At 48.8% G+C, this 18,232-nt stretch overlaps 2 protein-coding genes across 3 annotated transcripts in view; one reads left to right on the forward strand and one right to left on the reverse strand.

The window, feature by feature from the left end:
• The window catches only part of SUPT7L (SPT7 like, STAGA complex subunit gamma), a 30,194-nt gene extending 19,968 nt beyond the window's left edge, over window positions 1–10,226 (reverse strand). The window contains exons 1-3 of one of the 2 annotated variants that reach the window (XM_083175461.1): window positions 10,073–10,226; window positions 7,861–8,438; window positions 3,060–3,384 (exon numbers count right to left, since the gene is read on the reverse strand). In XM_083175461.1, the coding sequence (XP_083031587.1) occupies window positions 3,060–3,384; window positions 7,861–8,273 (738 nt within the window). In that variant the 5' untranslated portion in view covers window positions 8,274–8,438; window positions 10,073–10,226. Of the gene's footprint in view, window positions 1–3,059; window positions 3,385–7,860; window positions 8,439–9,261; window positions 9,282–10,072 lie in introns of those variants that run through there. The other variant, XM_083175462.1, reaches the window with a different exon arrangement.
• The window catches only part of SLC4A1AP (solute carrier family 4 member 1 adaptor protein), an 11,575-nt gene continuing 3,535 nt past the window's right edge, over window positions 10,193–18,232 (forward strand). The window contains exons 1-7 of the mRNA XM_083174848.1: window positions 10,193–11,822; window positions 12,851–13,043; window positions 13,800–13,922; window positions 15,078–15,138; window positions 15,881–16,020; window positions 17,280–17,440; window positions 17,601–17,670. Coding sequence (XP_083030974.1) covers window positions 10,329–11,822; window positions 12,851–13,043; window positions 13,800–13,922; window positions 15,078–15,138; window positions 15,881–16,020; window positions 17,280–17,440; window positions 17,601–17,670 — 2,242 coding nt within the window. The 5' untranslated portion in view covers window positions 10,193–10,328. The remainder of the gene's footprint in view (window positions 11,823–12,850; window positions 13,044–13,799; window positions 13,923–15,077; window positions 15,139–15,880; window positions 16,021–17,279; window positions 17,441–17,600; window positions 17,671–18,232) is intronic.

The following is an 18,232-nucleotide window of genomic DNA, read 5'->3' on the forward strand; positions in this document are numbered from 1 at the left end:
CCGAGCATCGCTCACCCTGCATAACGCCACACCGAGCATCGCTCACCCTGCATAACATCACACCGAGCATCGCTCACCCTGCATAACATCACACCGAGCATCGCTCACCCTGCATAACATCACACCGAGCATCGCTCACCCTGCATAACATCACACCGAGCATCGCTCACCCTGCATAACGCCACACCGAGCATCGCTCACCCTGCATAACATCACACCGAGCATCACTCACCCTGCATAACATCACACCGAGCATCGCTCACCCTGCATAACGCCACACCGAGCATCGCTCACCCTGCATAACGCCACACCGAGCATCGCTCACCCTGCATAATGCCACACCGAGCATCGCTCACCCTGCATAACGCCACACCGAGCATCGCTCACCCTGCATAACGCCACACCGAGCATCGCTCACCCTGCATAACGCCACACCGAGCATCGCTCACCCTGCATAACGCCACACCGAGCATCGCTCACCCTGCATAACGCCACACCGAGCATCGCTCACCCTGCATAACGCCACACCGAGCATCGCTCACCCTGCATAACGCCACACCGAGCATCGCTCACCCTGCATAACGCCACACCGAGCATCGCTCACCCTGCATAACGCCACACCGAGCATCGCTCACCCTGCATAACGCCACACCGAGCATCGCTCACCCTGCATAACGCCACACCGAGCATCGCTCACCCTGCATAACGCCACACCGAGCATCGCTCACCCTGCATAACGCCACACCGAGCATCGCTCACCCTGCATATCGCCACACCGAGCATCGCTCACCCTGCATAACGCCACACCGAGCATCGCTCACGCTGCATAACGCCACACCGAGCATCGCTCACCCTGCACAACGCCACGCCAAGCCTCACTCACACTTCTTTACAGTATACTCTCCTCCACGTATAGGGTTAGAATATATACAGTGTGTAGAGATGTAGAGTAACCCTCCTGTATACCAGTGGGTTATGTAGTTGTGGGGAAGTGATGATCAGGATGAACAGAATATTGTGTGGGCAATCGCCACAGCAGGACTGGTTTTTGCAATTGTAAAGCACAACAGAATATGCTGCGCTGTATAACAATCTGTAAATAAATAAATTAGCAGAAGGCAAGTTCATCGCCTACTGATCCGCTCTGTCAGTCCCTCCATTGGTTGCCTGTGTATTACCGCATTCAATATAAAATACTTCTACTTACATACAAAGCCATTACTCTGACTACACCGACTTATATCTCTTCGCTTATCTCAAAATATTTCCCAACTCGTCCACAAGATCTGCGTCTCACATTCATTACTTGGTCCCACTTACACTTGCAGAATTTTTGTCGGGCAGCACCCACCTTATGGAATGCCCTTCCACGCACATTAAGGGGGTATTCAATGTGTAGCTCACGGCGGTCGAGCTTGCTCGACCGCCATGACCCTGTCCCGTTCTCGGTCAGCACGACCAAGAACATGCTGTCGGGATTCAATGTCCCGCCTGCCGGGGACCGAGAAGAGGGGAGCTGCAGCCGGCAGCTCGTCACTTCCCGGCCGTTCTCAGCAGAACGAGCCCGACAGCTAGTGATCTCGGGCTCGTTCTGCCGAGAAACCCTGCTCAATGCTGTCGGGGAAGACAGCATTGAATCAGGCCCACGGGGGAGATGGTTGCCATCGATTGAATAGCCCCCTTAGACTCTCCTCTAGCCTCCAAACTTTCAAGCGTTCCCTGAAAACTCACCTCTTCAGGCAAGCTTACCATATTCAGGAACACAAATATAAACTCCAGTAGCATTCATATCTAATTGCATCCCATCAGGACTGTCTTGTAATCTGCTGGGACTGCCATGCTATGGAATCCTATCCTTATGTATTCCTCCTATTATCCCTATAGATTGTAAGCTTGCGAGCAGGGCCCTCCTACCTCTATGTCGGTTTGTATCTACCCAGTTTGTTTAATCACTGTTGCTTCCAATTGTAAAGCGCAACGGAATCTGCTGCGCTATATAAGAAACTGTAAATAAATAAATAAATAAATAAAGAAGGCAGTAAGCAGACTGTAGCAGCCATTTAGAACAGCCGCCCCGGATGCGGCAGCATCAGGCCCTCTATATTTACAATGGTGCCTGATGACAAAGTGGTCAGTACTAAACGTTTCATTACAGATCCCCAGTGCTCATCCAGAATCCACCTTTTAAGGATTATTGATCCTTTTATAGGGATGGAAAATACTGTCCTCACTGTGACACAAGGCCTTATTCTAGTTCACTCTGACAAAATCCTTCTTAGATGGACAAAACCATGTGCACTGCAGGTGGGGCAGATGTAACATGTGCAGAGAGAATTAGATTTGGGTGGGGTTTTACTTCAAAGTGAGATCTATATTGCAGTGTAAAAATAAAGCAGTCAGTATTTACCCAGCAAAGAAACAAAATAACTCACCCAAATCTAATTCTCTCTGCACATTTTACATCTGCCTCCTGCAGTGCGCATGGTTTTGTCCATCGAAGAAGGAATTTGTCAGAAAGAGTGAACTAGAATAAGGCCCACAATCTCTATCTACAAACTACATTTAATGATACAGACAAAGCCGACAAAGTAACGTCCTGAGAGTGAAGAGTTACCGTATAGAAGTGTAATAGATCACTGTGGTGTAACGTGGACACCCGGAACTGCCCCGGAGGATGCAGCGTGCCGTTATCAATCAATGACTAGCTGAGGCTGCCAACGCTCAGGTATATGTTACTGAAGCAGCAATCCCTATTCTGGGTCACTTGCAGAAAACAGGCTAAGGGGGATATTTACTAAAGCTTGTAAAAATTAAAAAAGGTGATGTTTCCCTTAGCAACCAGATCAGATTCTGTCCATCGTTTTCTAGGATGCAATAGAAGAAGCCATTGATGGTATTTGCATACCCCCTTAATGTTATAGCATGCTTTGGCAAACTGTTCAGTTATTCACAGGGGTTGTATGGCGTCCCGACCACCGGTACAAGGTTTATTCCCCCTCTAGGGGAGAATAGGGGTGGTGCTGCACTCAACCCCGCCCACTGTGCGTTCCATTGCTCACCTGCAGCATAAACGCGTGGTAATCTTTAATACGCTGCTGCCAGAACTTCTGAAGAGATAAGACGCTGCCGATTCCCATCTCGTGGAAGACCTGCTCCATGACGTCCGGGAACGGGGTGTGGCCGACCCTGGCTTCTCGGTCCACATTGAACCTCAGCATCTTGGTGAATTTGAGGCAGTACTCGTGGGCGATGTCCGTCAGAGTCTCTAAGACGCTCTCGTTGGCGGTTTCGAATCCAGCGTGGGCAAGGATGGTGGCCACAGAGTGGTACATCTGCTGGCGGCACTCGTTGTAGCTCAGTTCTATCACCGGTTCACCAATCCCACTAAAGTATAAAAAGGAGGAACGTTACCCCAAATGTACAACGGACACAAATAGCAGATACAGATTTTATCGCCTGGGAACCCTTTTCTGGTCTCATAAATAAAAATTCCGTTTTCAGTTGACTCTGTCGCTGTCGCTCTCTTTTTGGGGTTTGCACATGCGCAAACCACCATAGCGAATGAGGACGGATGCAGGGCATGCCCACAAAAACACTGGGCGTACCCCTGTGTACGCAGGCATGTCGGTGCCGGACATCAGCGCCCGCCTAGAATTCGTCCAGCAAGAATAAAAGTCAGTCTGGACTGACTTATTAGTGAACGGGAGAAAAATCAATCCATGGCCATCGAATGATTTTTCACCCATTCGACCGCATGCGTGCGGATGTGAATGCGTACGCTTCTGCTCGCACGCTAGGGAACGGATGGTTCTAGAGGTGGTGCACACCTAGACACCACTGGCGCGCACCTACTGCATAATAGTGGTATGCCCGGAAATGTTCAGGGACAGCTCGCTGCGGCACACCACCCAAGGGGTTAATTCAGCTATTGACTTTCTAATTATAAGCAAAGTTATTTCAAACATTTACTAACAGAATGTAAAATGATAAACATTGAAACACACACACACAATAATTGCTATCAGTAACCAAGAGCCGTCCTGTTTCCAATAACGCAGGGAGAATCTTTCTATAAAGAGGATACAACCCTGTATACAATCCGGGATTCCGACTGTCAGAACATCCCAACACTCAGAATCCTGGACCATTTTTATTGGATCAGACAGTAACTCGACAGTTGGAATTCAATGTTCTGACTGTCGGAAAGTCAGTGGTTCGGCAAATATGGCCACAGATTGTTGAAAAAGGGCTGGGAATTCGACAATCCGCAGCCGTTTCGACAAAACCGATCCGGCTCTGACTGACTTCAATGCGGTCAGTAACGGCAGCATTGAAAAGGCGAGTGCCGCCATTTCTGCCGGCACGCCCATAATATCAATAAATGAGAATGCATGGATTGTTCTCCATTTGTTCTGGTATATTTGAACAATTTGCATTTGTAGATGAAATGACAAATGCCCTCAATATCCAGACATAGAATATGTTTCCAATAGGACTTGAAAAGAGCGGATGGAAATGAGCAAATTCCAACCAATCCAGCGGCGTGGGCGCAACATAAAAGTGCAATTAACAGTTCTTACCCACCGATGCCTGGTGTCCAAAAAGCCATAATGCTGCTGTATTGTGTATCAATCCGCACTTGAAAGAATGTGAATATAACAGGTGGTAGTGATGGCCATCATTGATTTTGCCAACGATAGTTGCCATCGATGGCAATAGTGCAACTGCCCATGCAATTGATGACCATCAATGTTTTTACCTATCGATAGTCATCCGTTATCTTTGACTGATTGGCCTGTGGGCCAATCAAAACATGGGGTGGGGCTTCACGGGTGTCAGGGCGGCACTATGGTCCGTGTCCAGGCCCCCTTGGGGGAAAAAAGAAAACCAAAACTATTCGTTTATGCTTGACATCGATGGAGGGAAGCCATCTGGTTCTCACCACCATCGATTACAAAACTATCCTACATTAGCCATAAACCATTGATGATTTTGAATCATCAATGGTCGACGGCCATCCCTAGCGCATGGTCTGCTAACCATGCATCCACGGTCTAGGTGACCGGCCTGTTTTTCAACATTTTTATACTTTGCAAACACATCCAGTAACTTGACAGTTAGGAGCTGACGGGCTGGTACTTTATCTCTCGTCACAAGGCTAAGTAGATACACAACTTTATCACATAAAATGTAAGTTTTACAAAGCGCATGCAAAGCCCAGGGATTAACCACTAGGGGGCACTGATATCTGCTGGCAGGCACAGGAACTCCAGCATTAGATGATCAGATACACGCAAAAGCATAAGGTAGTAAATCAGGCTGCCGCAAATCCAGCCACTTTGCATGCAACTATCAGACCCTTAATGAGCAATAAAACCCCAACATCTAATTCTTCATACAGATGTGTCCTCTTACATCTTTGCTGCAGTCACGCGGGAATCTTCTGGTGTCTCTTCTCTTTTTGCCAAAAAATTTAGTCTAAAGCTTGACACACATCTATAAATATATCTGCGGATCGAGCAGTGTGTCCCGCACACATGCTGCCTGATCAGTTGTGGCTGATGTCACAACTGGGCGGGCATTTACATTTGCCCTGTCAATCGAAGGCAGCTTGTTCACCGGGTGTTCGGGCGGTTGGTCGATCACCTGCCACACACAAAACAATGCATTGATATACCTTTAGCTATATCCCCATCGGCTGTGCTACACAGCCGACAATATTTCTGTGAAAGATGTCGTTCACAGACATATCGGTGGTGCACACTGGTCAATGGACCATCACTTCAACAACTGGTATATCAGCCAGTGTGGCCCTCTCGACGGCACTGGCCAAACCTGTCCTCAAGATCTACCAGCAGATCATGTGTCTCAGGTCACCTGTGGATCTATAGTAGGAATGAATGCAGCAAGTTTCAAAATGTGACAGTTAGTAATGACTACACCTGTGCACCAACTAGGTGGTCTGGGAAATGTGAGTTAGTAATGACTACAGCTTTGCACCAGCTAGGTGGTCTGGGAAATGACAGTTAGTAATGACTACAGCTGTGCACTAGCTAGGTGGTATGGGAAATGTGACAGTTAGTAATGACCACAGCTGTGCACCAGCTAGGTGGTCTGGAAAATGTGACAGTTATTAATGACTACAGCTGTGCACCAGCTAGGTGGTATGGGAAATGTGACAGTTAGTAATGACCACAGCTGTGCACCAGCTAGGTGGCCTGGAAAATGTGACAGTAATGACCATAGCTGTGCACCAGCTAGGTGGTCTGTGAAATGTGACAGTTAGTAATGACTACAGCTGTGCACCAGCTAGGGGTTTTGGAAAACGTGGACCGTTGGTAGATCTCGAGGACCAGTTTGGCCAGTCCTAGTGTAAGCAGTTGCAAAGCAATGTAATTAGGAGGCACAGGGAGACTGTGTTGTGTAATTGGATATATGACACTTATATCTGTGCGCGCTTGAACCCGGGTAAACACCTATAGATATATCAGAAGTCGGATCGGGCAGTCTGTTCTATACACGGTCATGCTTAACGTCGCAATTGGGCAGGCATTTTACATGGGCCCACCATGTCAATTACTGACAGCTGCTTGTGCAGTGGGTGTATGGGCAATTGGTGGATCACCCTAAAGGTGCGTACACACGGGCTATAATCGCTGGCAATATGGTTGCTGAGCGACCATATTGCCAGCAATTGGAGTGTGCACCGGCGATAAATCGCCGGGTGCGCGCTCCCATTTTTAGCCCCCTTATGATCGCTGGTCACAGCAACCAGCTGATTCCCTCTGCGGCTCCCCCGGCAGAGGTTCCCTTTCATCAGCGACCATCTCTGGTCGCTGATGAAAAGATGACACTGAGCAATATATCGCCCCCGTGTGTGCACAGCTTTACAACCACCAAGGTGTGAGGAGAGATATATATATATATATATATATATATACACACACACACACACACACACACACACACACAGATGACGCAATAGGTCTGCGAAAGACGATGTTGACACATTGCTGTTCAACTTAATAGCCAATATATCGTCCAGTACGTACCCAGCATGAGTCTCTGAATCTGCACAGAAGCCCGATGTTAGCAGAGTTCCACGGAACCAGGACTATCACATATGCCAGGCATTTTGTACTGTGTGCCGTATTGAGGCTAGCGGTAGGAGGGCATGTAAGTATCTGAAGAATGAATGTAAAATATATTGTCCAGTTCTATCATGAGTGTCTATTGCAGCTGTGTTACAAAGGGCCTGATTTTGGTTTACTGGGCCGCCTGCAAATTCACTGCAGGGACCGATGTTTCAGCAAACATACACATGTGCAGACCCAATGTGCGATCGCCTTCAGCGAATATTACAGATAGTGGCCGGGCAGGGGGCTGACATATGGGGACGGTCCAGCATTACCTGGGAGTGGCCACCAAAACGGTGGGTGCGCCCAGAAAAACAGTGGGCATCCCCATGCGAACGCAGGCATGGCGAAGCCTACACTGGGCGGAACCGCCCCCGTTCGTTTATTTGCCCCGAGACAAAGCCTAGACTGACTTTTATTTGAGAATGGGGGGGGGGGGGAATAATAATTCGATGGTTGGCGACCATCGAATGATTTTTCACCTGTACGCCCGCATGCAAATGGCTGTGTAAGCTCACGGGGGGCGGGCATCGGCTTGTCCGGCAGGTGGCGTTTACCCGGTGGCTAAGCAGCGGGTCTGAATCAGGCTTTGGTGGATTGTAAAGGATCTTCTCCGAGTGACTCTGTACACGCTCCCATTACTAAACCCATCTACTAAAGACCTCAGAGCTTTCCATCCAAACCATTTTACCCTTCACTCAGTATTTCCAGCAGAGCTACATACCGGTAGAAATCGCTCTCCGGATCACTGTGGCGCATCTGGAACGGCAGATTGGGTAACTTGCAGTCCGGCGGCATCAGATCATCAGGGAGGACAGGAGAAGGCGGTCGGAGAGGGAGGGGTTCGCTCTCTTCCACTTTAATGCCCTCAACCTGTTGTTGATTTGGAGTTTGTGCTGTGGCGATGAGACTGCGCAGTTTGCGGTTATGCTGAATCAGCTGGATTGTGTGTATGGTAAGGCTGCATTGTTGCGTGGGGACATCCAATGCGGCGGTTGGCCTTGACTTGTTGGCAGATGGCTGGTGTAAAGGGGGCTCCTGCATCTCCACTGTGCGGAACTCTCTCTGCAGGAGATCAAAGGAGTTCCGGCTGGCCTGACCAGACGGGACTGGGATCTCACCCCAGTATCGCATCATTTTCAGAAGGAGCCTTGATAACGTTTGATAGGGATAAAAATCTAATTATGTCTACATGAACAAAACATTCATGGAATTCCCGGACTTTAGGATGGATCACATACTAAATAATAATCATCCACAGGCTGGCCCAGAACTGCATACACATTCTTCTATGTTCTCAGCCTGGAAAGAGAAAGACAAGTGGTTATCTTTATACTGCGTGTACAATACTCCAATCCCATTCATTTATAGGAGGGCGACAAGTACAGATTTAGTTCATCAAAGTGTAATAAAGTTATTAAAATGAATAGTTTTCGTTTTGTTAATGGTTAATGACACAGACATCACTGACGCCAATCAGCGTCACTCCAATCGCTGTTCCTAAATCTTCCACTTAAGCGAATCCTGATCCGAGTCAAGCAGTAGGAAGAGTTGTTTATAATAAGATAAAGGATAATGTTTATACTAGCTAGGAGATAAAGTACAGGTATATACTGTAGGTACACCGGTGGTATATACAGTAGGAGGAGATAAGTAGTACAGATATATAGGTACACCGGTGGTACATAGGGGGGGGGGGATAAGTACAGGTATATACTGTAGGTACACCGGTAGTATATACAGTAGGAGGAGATAAGTACAGATATATAGGTACACCGGTGGTACATAGGGGGGGGGGGGGGGGGGGAGATAAGTACAGGTATATACTGTAGGTACACCGGTGGTATATACAGTAGGGGGAGATAAGTACAGATATATAGGTACACCGGTGGTACATAGGGGGTACAGGCATATTTATAGTATACAGTACAGGTATATGGGGGGGGGACAACATACCGGAGACTGGGGAAGTGAGAGGGGGAGATAAGTACAGGTATATAGTATACAGTACAGGTATATAGGGGGGAGATACATACCGGAGGCTAGGGCTGTGAGAGGGGGAGAGAAGTACAGGTATATGGTATACAGAATATACTGTACAGGTATATAGGAGGGACACACATACCGGAGGCTGGGGCTGTGAGAGGGGCCGAGAAGTACAGGTATATGGTATACAGAATATAATGTACAGGTATATAGGGGGGAGATACATACCGGAGGCTGGGGCTGTGAGATGGGGACGGAGAGAAGTACAGGTATATAGTATATGGTATGCAGAATATACTGTACAGGCATATAGGGGGGGGAGATACATACCGGAGGCTGGAGCTGTGAGAGGTGGAGAGAAGTACAGGTATATGGTATACAGAATATACTGTACAGGTATATAGGGGGGAGATACATACCGGAGGCTGGGGCTGTGAGATGGGGAGATAAGTACAGATATATATATATATATATATATATATATATATATATAGTATATGGTATACAGAATATACTGCACAGGTATATAGGGGGGACACACATACCGGAGGCTGGGGCTGTGAGATGGGAAGATAAGTACAGATATATATAGTATATGGTATACAGAATATACTGTACAGGTATATATGGGGGAGATACATACCGGAGGCTGGGGCTGTGAGATGGGGAGATAAGTACAGATATATATATATATAGTATATGGTATACAGAATATACTGTACAGGTATATAGGGGGAGATACATACCGGAGGCTGGGGCTGTGAGATTGGGAGAGAAGTACAGATATATATATAGTATATGGTATACAGAATATACTGTACAAGCATATAGGGGGGGAGATACATACCGGAGGCTGGGGCTGTGAGAGGGGGAGATAAGTACAGATATATATATATATAGTATATGGTATACAGAATATACTGCACAGGTATATAGGGGGAGATACATACCGGAGGCTGGGGCTGTATACTCTGCGCAGGGATCTTATGACCGGGTGGAGGCCCCGGCTGTCTGTCAGGGGGACACTGATCCCTGCGCTCCCCCGACATCCGGGTCCCGGCGATTGTCGCGCCGGTTGCGACGTCACGCATCATGTGACCTACGGCTGCCCGGATATCCGGTGTGTGTGGAAAGCAGTGCTGCTCGCAGTGTGAACCGGCCGTGCTGTTCCCGGAGACCGGAGCCTGTGAAAGTGGCGCTGGACACATGGAGGCCGCTCAGCTGGACCCCGATGGCGGGGAATGGCCCAGCGTTCCCGGGGCCCTGGAGGTCAGGGATACCCCCCGGGGCCCTGAGACACCCGCCCATGGGCATGCGGAAGCCGGGACTGGTCATCCCGGGACCGGGGGTTCTGAGGGTGCGGGGCCCGGGACCGCTAAGAGGTCCTATGATACCAGGGGCGGGGTTGATGAGGGGCTTGGGGCCGGGGGTAATGAGGGGACCAAGGATGGGTGCGATGAGGTCCCAGGGAATGTCAGCACCAGGGTTATTCAGGGGTCCAGGGTCAGGCCCAGGAGCCAGTACGCTGAGGGGCCCGGGAATCCAGAACCAGGGATCAATGAGGGGCCCGGGCATCCAGAACCAGGCATTAATGAGGGGCCCGGGGATCCCGAATATGGGATCAATGAGGGGCCCAGGGATCCAGAATCCAGGATCAGTAAGGGGTCCGGGCATCCAGTCTCTGGGATCAGTGAGGGCCCGGGGCATCCAGCTTCCAGGAGCAGTGAGGGGCATGGGGAGCCAACCTCCGGGGCCGATGAGGGGCCAGGGAATGCTGTCCGGAGGAGCCATGCCGACCCCAACCATGCCCTCCCCTGCGTTAGTGAGAAGCATGAGCTTCCAAGGGATGGGACCGATGAGGGCACCAATGTTCCAAGGGTCAGGACCACAGACCAATGGGTTGCCAGGCCCCATGGGGCTGAGAGGGCCGATGCTTCCGGGACCTGCGGGGAGGATGGCTCCAGTGGCAATGAGGAACCCAATGCTCATGCGACAAGTTGCCCCGAGGAATGCAATGATGCAAGGACCAATTCCCCCAAGAAACTCCATGACACTGGGGGCATCACCCCAGAGAGGCAGCTTCATGCAGAACCCAGAAAGGGAGATGGGTCCAATGATGGCACCGTGGAGGGGGCCAAGGATTCCTGGGGGCCAGAGCCCTTTAAGAAACCCATCGCTGCTGCAAGGCCAAACTGGAATGAAAAGACCCTGGAGCAACGAAACAAATCACCAGTCTCCCCGCAGCTTCCTGCATCCGTTCGAGGGACCGAACGGGAAGCGTCCCAGGATCCAGGGACCGGGCTTCCCTCTGATGCCTACAGAACCAGCCCTGCCATTCCCTATCGGGAACCTGACTGGGCAGGGCGGCCCGAGAGCCTTTACAGCCTGGAGGTGCTAAAAAACGGCAGCGTTCTGTCAACAAAGAGTGTTAATGATGTCAGCTACACGGTTTTTGGCAGACTCCCTGGGTGTCATGTCCCACTAGAGCACCCATCCGTCTCCCGTTACCATGCCGTGCTGCAGTACCGTTCTGTTGCTGGTTCTGACCCGAATGAAGAACCTGGTTTTTATGTGTATGATTTAGGCAGCACCCACGGCACGTTCATCAATAAGCAGCGGATTCAGTCTAAGACCTACCGCCGTTACCGTGTGGGACATGTCCTAAAATTTGGTGGAAGCACACGTCTGTTCATACTACAGGTGAGTGCATGCTAACTGTTACGCTGACACAATCAAACTTGTTCATGAAGGATGGAAAACATCTAACAGAAAGATGACCGCAGGTCCATAAGCGATGCAGCCCACACTGGTATGGGTTAGACATCAATGCGTCAGCATGTACCTTGACTTGGACCTTACACTTGAATTGCGGACTAAGCGCCTGATTCAGTAAAAAAGCACACAACTGGGCAAAAACATGCTGTGCTGCAATTTTCATGCAATTGATCGCCGTAATTGTATGAAAAGAGACCACATTGCGTGTCAATCGCTCTAGCATATGAGGTCCTTTTTACACACAAGGCAATGGGAGGTTTGTGCTGAGCGATCTGTCACTGCTTGTGTTCTCAATAGAGAGAACAAGGGTGATAACTAGATATTTCACGCATGCTTGATACATGTAGCCTGGCGTTAGCAACGCGCAGGGCACACATCACTATCCCTTTGGGACGCTTAAAAATGGGGCTTAATTCTGCCCCGTTAGATTTGTGGGAGTTATATTTTTCTTTGCAGGGTGAAGCTCTGGCTGCCTTGTATTCACACTGCAATATAGATTTAACACTCTGCACATGTTACATCTGCCCCACCTGTAGTGCAGCATGATATTGCCCAATTGTGTGTTTTTGTGCTTTGCTAATAAAGATGAGTCCAGGGTTTTGCGTATATTGAACATGAAAGTTGCGGAGGAGCTTTTGCTGTCATGGCGAAGATGTGCCGTCTCTTATTACACTCACTCTGGAGTCAGTCCCTATCTGTGACAGTGAGCAGTCAAGTGTCCCAGCCACTTCCCCTCACTCTGCCCTTGACAGAAGTGCTGCTCCGGGCAGCATACCTGGCAGGCGCAGAGCTTAGAGGTCCCAGCATTGTGCGATGGGAGCTTAAGGCCACACAGTTAATGTAAACTTGTAAACATTGGGTGAAACGTGCTCTGTGTGTTTGCCCTGTAGTTCCCAGACCTCTCTCTGTATCTTATTGTGCAATGAGTGTTGTGACCTTATATCTGTATTCAGGGCCCAGACGAGGACCAGGAAGCAGAATCCCAGATGACAGTAACTGAGATTAAGGAAGCGCGCAGACAAAGGGAGACCCTGCAGAAGAAGATGCTGGGAGATGACTCTGATGAAGAAGATGGTACTAATGAGAGACCGGGCAAGGCAGAACAGGGGGAGTCTGGAGCTGGTTCTGGCTGCACGTGGGGAATGGGTGAGCTGAGTTTAATACCTTTATTTTCTTCTAACGCGGGTGTTCCTGCTAGAATCTATGTCAGCATTTAGTTCACTTGGAGATTACTGTGAAGTCGGTCATTCGCTTTTCTCCCCTCGGTGAAGCCGTACACCATCCCCACTTGAGAAACCTACGACACCTGATCGCATGCGATCTATCGTATCTGGTCCTTTTGTATATGATCCCAACCAAGCCTACTTGCCTTGGCTGTGGGCCTTTCACACATCACTCAGGTCTCTTATCGCATAAATATCAGATGTTTTGTGCAAACTAAGCCTTGCAGAGATAAACTAGAGTGAAAGTGCCATCCAATCAGTTACTAAACCCGGGCCAATTTCACTCCGCTAAAAAGATACTCGACAAGGGGAATTCAATGTTCCTCCTGTTTAGTGTCGAAAAGTGGGCGTGTTGAAAAACTGATGTGATTTGACAATCCACGGCTGTTTCCTAAACTGCAGCATTGAATAGGTGTGGGGGTATTTCCACTTAACGGAAATAGCGGCCAAGGTTAAATACCACCCATAGTGTACAGTCTGTTTAAATATTCTTAATTACATTGCATCACTGCACCTTATGGGGACACACGTCTCATACATGCTACCTCCATCACTTACGTAGGTAGCATATGTCATGCTATTAGGATCTAGTGTGTAAATGTTATATGGTAGATGTGTTTCCTCTAGCTCCATGTATCTGCTGTATCACAGTAAAGTTTCTTACTGCCACATTTTGCAGGGGAGGATGCGGTTGAGGAGGAGAACGATGAGAACCCCATCGCAATGGAGTTTCAGGAGGAGCGCGAAGCCTTGTACTTGAAGGATCCCAAGAAGGCCCTGCAGGGTTTCTTTGATAGAGAAGGTATGACCATGGTCTTGTAGTCAGATGGTAGAGGCCATAGCTTAACACACCTCCTACCTCATAGTTATCAGCCCTCCAACGACCCTAATACAGGAGGGGACGTAGGGGTGCGCTGATGTCATAGCGGAACTTAGCTTCTGTCCTGTTGCCGGCACCAGCTAGCTTTATCCGCTTTTAGGACTATAACCGTGTTAACGGGTTTTGATGCCTTTTTATTAGATTTGGGAAGGTAATCCAGATTGTATCACGGAGTTAGACATTTCTGTTGGTTGCAGGACTTGTTCTGGATTGTGTCCTATTTAAGTAGACACAAATTTTATTTGAATGCACGCTGATCCTGTGCTATTCGGGTCATTGTTTATTTAATTTGCCAATGCTGGAGCTGATGCCGGTGCATAAAGAGCATTTTGTAATTTACCTTCTTTACGGCGCTTGTTTTGCCAGTTGCAGCCAGCTTTAACAGGTAATGGACCGTGATATAGTTACACTGTCTGAGAAGAACTGTCTGTTTCTGCTGCTGTTACCTCTGATCTGTTCCTGAATTAGACCTGCCATCTTCCGGTTCACCTACACCCATGAAAATGTCTACCTTCCCTACTTTATCATGTTATGCAGTTAATAATTGTGTGTGTGTGTGTGTGATTTTCACACTGGGGCAGATGTATGAAGGGTCTATGCGCCCCTGTCCATATCGGCGCTGCTATCAAAATGATAGCAGGCCGAATGTATGAACGGTCAGCATCGCTGACCGTTCCGCACGAAGCCTGCTTTGGCTTCGCCAGCATCAGGCTGGCGAAGCCCCTATCTAAACAGCAGGGACAGCGCTTAGATCTGGGCTGCGCTGGGGATCTCGCGTGAACAGCGAGATCCCGCGCATGCCCAGTGCGGCCGGCCGGGGGACAGGAGATAGCGCATCAGTATTAACTGATGCCCTATCTCCAGAAAGGGACATCGCCAGAGGGGGGAGTTAACGCTCCCCCGCTTCGGCAGACAAGATGTTAATACATCTTGTCGATGTCCCTTCCTGCTTCGCCTCGCTATTGAGGCGAAGCAGGAAGTATCATAGCGGCGCTTATCGCTGCGCTATGATACATCTGCCCCACTATTAGTACATTGCAGTCTTGTAAACTATACTTTTTGTCTTGTCTCCTGCAGGGGAAGAGCTGGAGTTTGAATATGATGAGCGTGGTCCCGCATCTTGGGTCTGCAGAGTGAAGTACGGCCTGATTATATATCCTTCTAAATAATGGCAATGTATATACGAGTCTGTAAATAAATCCCCCCCCCCCCCCCCCCCCTATACACAGCAGAGGCAGCCATATTGTGGACTGGACCTGTGTTTGGAAGAATGCTCCCTGTCATTCAATATAACTGGTATCTGTTGCTTATGTCATGTGATCTGGAATAGTTATCCAGTGTTCCCCACGGCTTCCTCTGCTGTTTGTAGTGCAGTGGTCGTAGTGTTTTAGGACTGCAGGTACAGGTTCCATTTGTAGCATTCTGTATTTACGCTGCTTTCTGAGTGCGCATTATACTTTTTCATCAATATGTGGATGTCTGAAGAGTGGAATATAGAATAAGTGGAATAATGGCTATAAATAAGACATAAGGGTGTGTTTGTACTGGTACACCACCGAATTTTCATCCTCTGATGGTTTGGCACCTCTTTTAATCCAGGCACATCAGGTCCCAGGGGAAAATTAGGTTTTGGGAGGGATGCATGAAGGAGACATGCTGGGGTGGGGACCAGATGTGGGGTGCATTTGTAGTGGGGGGGGGGGGGGGGGGGGTTTGCCATCAGTGATCCAGAAGAACAGATAATCAGCACACTGCTGGAGCCGAGGCTGCCAGATTATCGGGGTGTGCCTGTATTTGCATATCGTGTTGTTTCCATTGTACTGTGTTGCAATAGATGTTTCTTCTCATGGTTACTTGTGTCCATCCATTCCTACATGTAGATTGCCAGCGGATGATTCCTCAGGGAAGCAGCTGGTAGCGGAGGTCACCCATTCTGGGAAGAAGAAGGACGCGGCCAGGCTGTGCTCTCTAGAGGCCTGCCGTATGCTAGAGATGAGAGGCTTGCTGCGGCAGGAGGCAGGTCAGTGCTGTGTCCTGTATTGTTAGTACTGTATATGAGCAGTGCATAGCAGCTTCCAATATGATCCTGGGAGCTGCCATCCAGCTATAGGTAATATGTAGGAGACCGGGTCGGTCACTATGAAGCAGTATCGGTGCTAGAGAAGTGAGCCTGCATATAAAGGGAGAACAATGCCGGGAGATCAGGACCGGCGGGATCTTGGACTATAACCAATGGAATTGGAGCCTCCAATACCAGGGTTTGCAGAATTAAGCAGCACATGCACACAACTGATATTTTTTGACGGGCTTGACCGTTCTTCAACTATTAAAAATTGCCCCGAGATTGGCCTCCTTGGTGGATAAGAACTGGAATAAGGCTTGTTGCTAGCAGATTATTGTAAAAGGGGCAGGTGAGAGGGAGCATCCCTGGTTAGAAGTCGGCTTGCTGTCATATTGGTGCTTCATACATGCAGGCGTGATTACTGATCTCACTTAGTACAACTGGCATAATGTGCTTTGCTGTTTGAGCTTTTTGTTCTATACCAGTGGTCAGGGAACAGGGGTAATTTACCCCAAATGGGGTACAAATTTAATTCCTGGGGGTAATGGATGGTCGTGCCGCTGAGACACAGCCGGGCATGCATATGAATCTATATGCATGCCCGGCAGCGCGACTGTCCATTACCCCAGGAATTTCATTTAATTGCATATAGAAATCTATGTATAGATTCTATATGCATGCCCGGCTGTGTGTGTTACAGTACTGTAGTCTACAATGACCTGGCCGAGTGTGTCAGGCCCTTGTGTATAACACTCTTCCCTGCGTGATGCCCCGGGCCCCGCCTCCAAGTCCGCCCACTTCTTCAGTAGAGGTCGACTAGTTGTTGCTCCATCTCGGCAGCCTGGCAGCAGTTGATGGTGATGATTACCATGTATGGCTGTGGGTGGTACCACCCACAGCCATACATGGTAATCATCATCAATTGCTGCTAGGCTGTGTTCCGTACTAGCAGGATACATCATCAATTTCTGGGGGTACAGTGTGTATTACAATTATAATTTCCTTCCTTTCAAACCAAGGCGGTAATGTCGGCGTATCTAAATATTTTGGGGTAAAAGGCTTAAAAGTTCCCTGACCCCTTTTCTACACAATAAACCCCTTTGAGCCGTGTTTTAACTGGGATGTGTCTGATCATTTCAATATCTGGCGTGTCTCGCTGTCGCGAACGACCGGCTAAGCAAACGCAATCTAACCTGTAAGTGTGGCTCTGCTTCCAGTTGCACGCAAAAGAAAGGCCAAGCGGTGGGAGGACGAGGATTTCTACGACAGTGACGACGACACTTTCCTCGACCGCACCGGTGTAGTTGAAAAGAAGCGCCTGACCCGCATGAAGAAAGCTGGGAAGATCGGCGACAAACCAGAAACCTTTGACTCTCTGGTGAGTGAGCGAAGTGCCGGCAGCGTGCGGTTTCTGATTGTAGCTTTCAGTATTGGATTTATTGCACCAGGTTGGCATAAAATACCTTTGAGTGAAAATTGTGATGTTATTCCTTGTGTCTTACACTATATGTTTTTTTTTTTTTTTTTTTTATCTTTAGACGGCTAAACTGGAAATCGTCGAAAAGGAGATGGCAGAGATAGCCGCTCGCCTAAAAACCACCCAGACAGGTAATACGGGGTACGGTCATTAGGGTGACCCTTTCTAGGTCAACATGGTTTAGGTCGACAAATTAAATAGGTCGCGACTGGGTTGGTGGGTTGACACAAGCATTAGGTCGACAAGGGCAAGGTCAAATGCTGGACATGAGCAGGCATACCTCACTATTAAATTGCTGTGGTGACCAGGGAGAACTTGGAGCATCCTCTCGGAGTGAGAGGATGGCCCCTTGGTCATCTGATCTCCCCGTCTCTTCACCAAAGGGCATGGTTATCCTTGTGATTGATATGCCCAATACGCCGAGAGCGTTAATAAAATCGGCGGTGCCACCAAATGCATGATCCGCGGGTCAAACACTAAATGGTATCGTTCACTGCCGTCAGCGGGACCTCCGCCGCACATGCAGTCACTGTCAGTTTCGTCATATTTTGACTGCATGTTCGAACGATAAAGGTGATCATTAACAATATAGCGGGCACAGATGGAAATCCCCGGGGCCAGGCCTATTTCAAAACTTGAGCCAAGCAGGAGTGCCAGTGGTAGCTCCTGATTGGCTGCTGGACTGCGAGCTCA

The sequence above is a fragment of the Crinia signifera genome, chromosome 3, assembly GCF_055691185.1.
Source record: "Crinia signifera chromosome 3, ASM5569118v1, whole genome shotgun sequence".
Classification (NCBI taxonomy): Eukaryota; Metazoa; Chordata; class Amphibia; order Anura; family Myobatrachidae; genus Crinia; species Crinia signifera.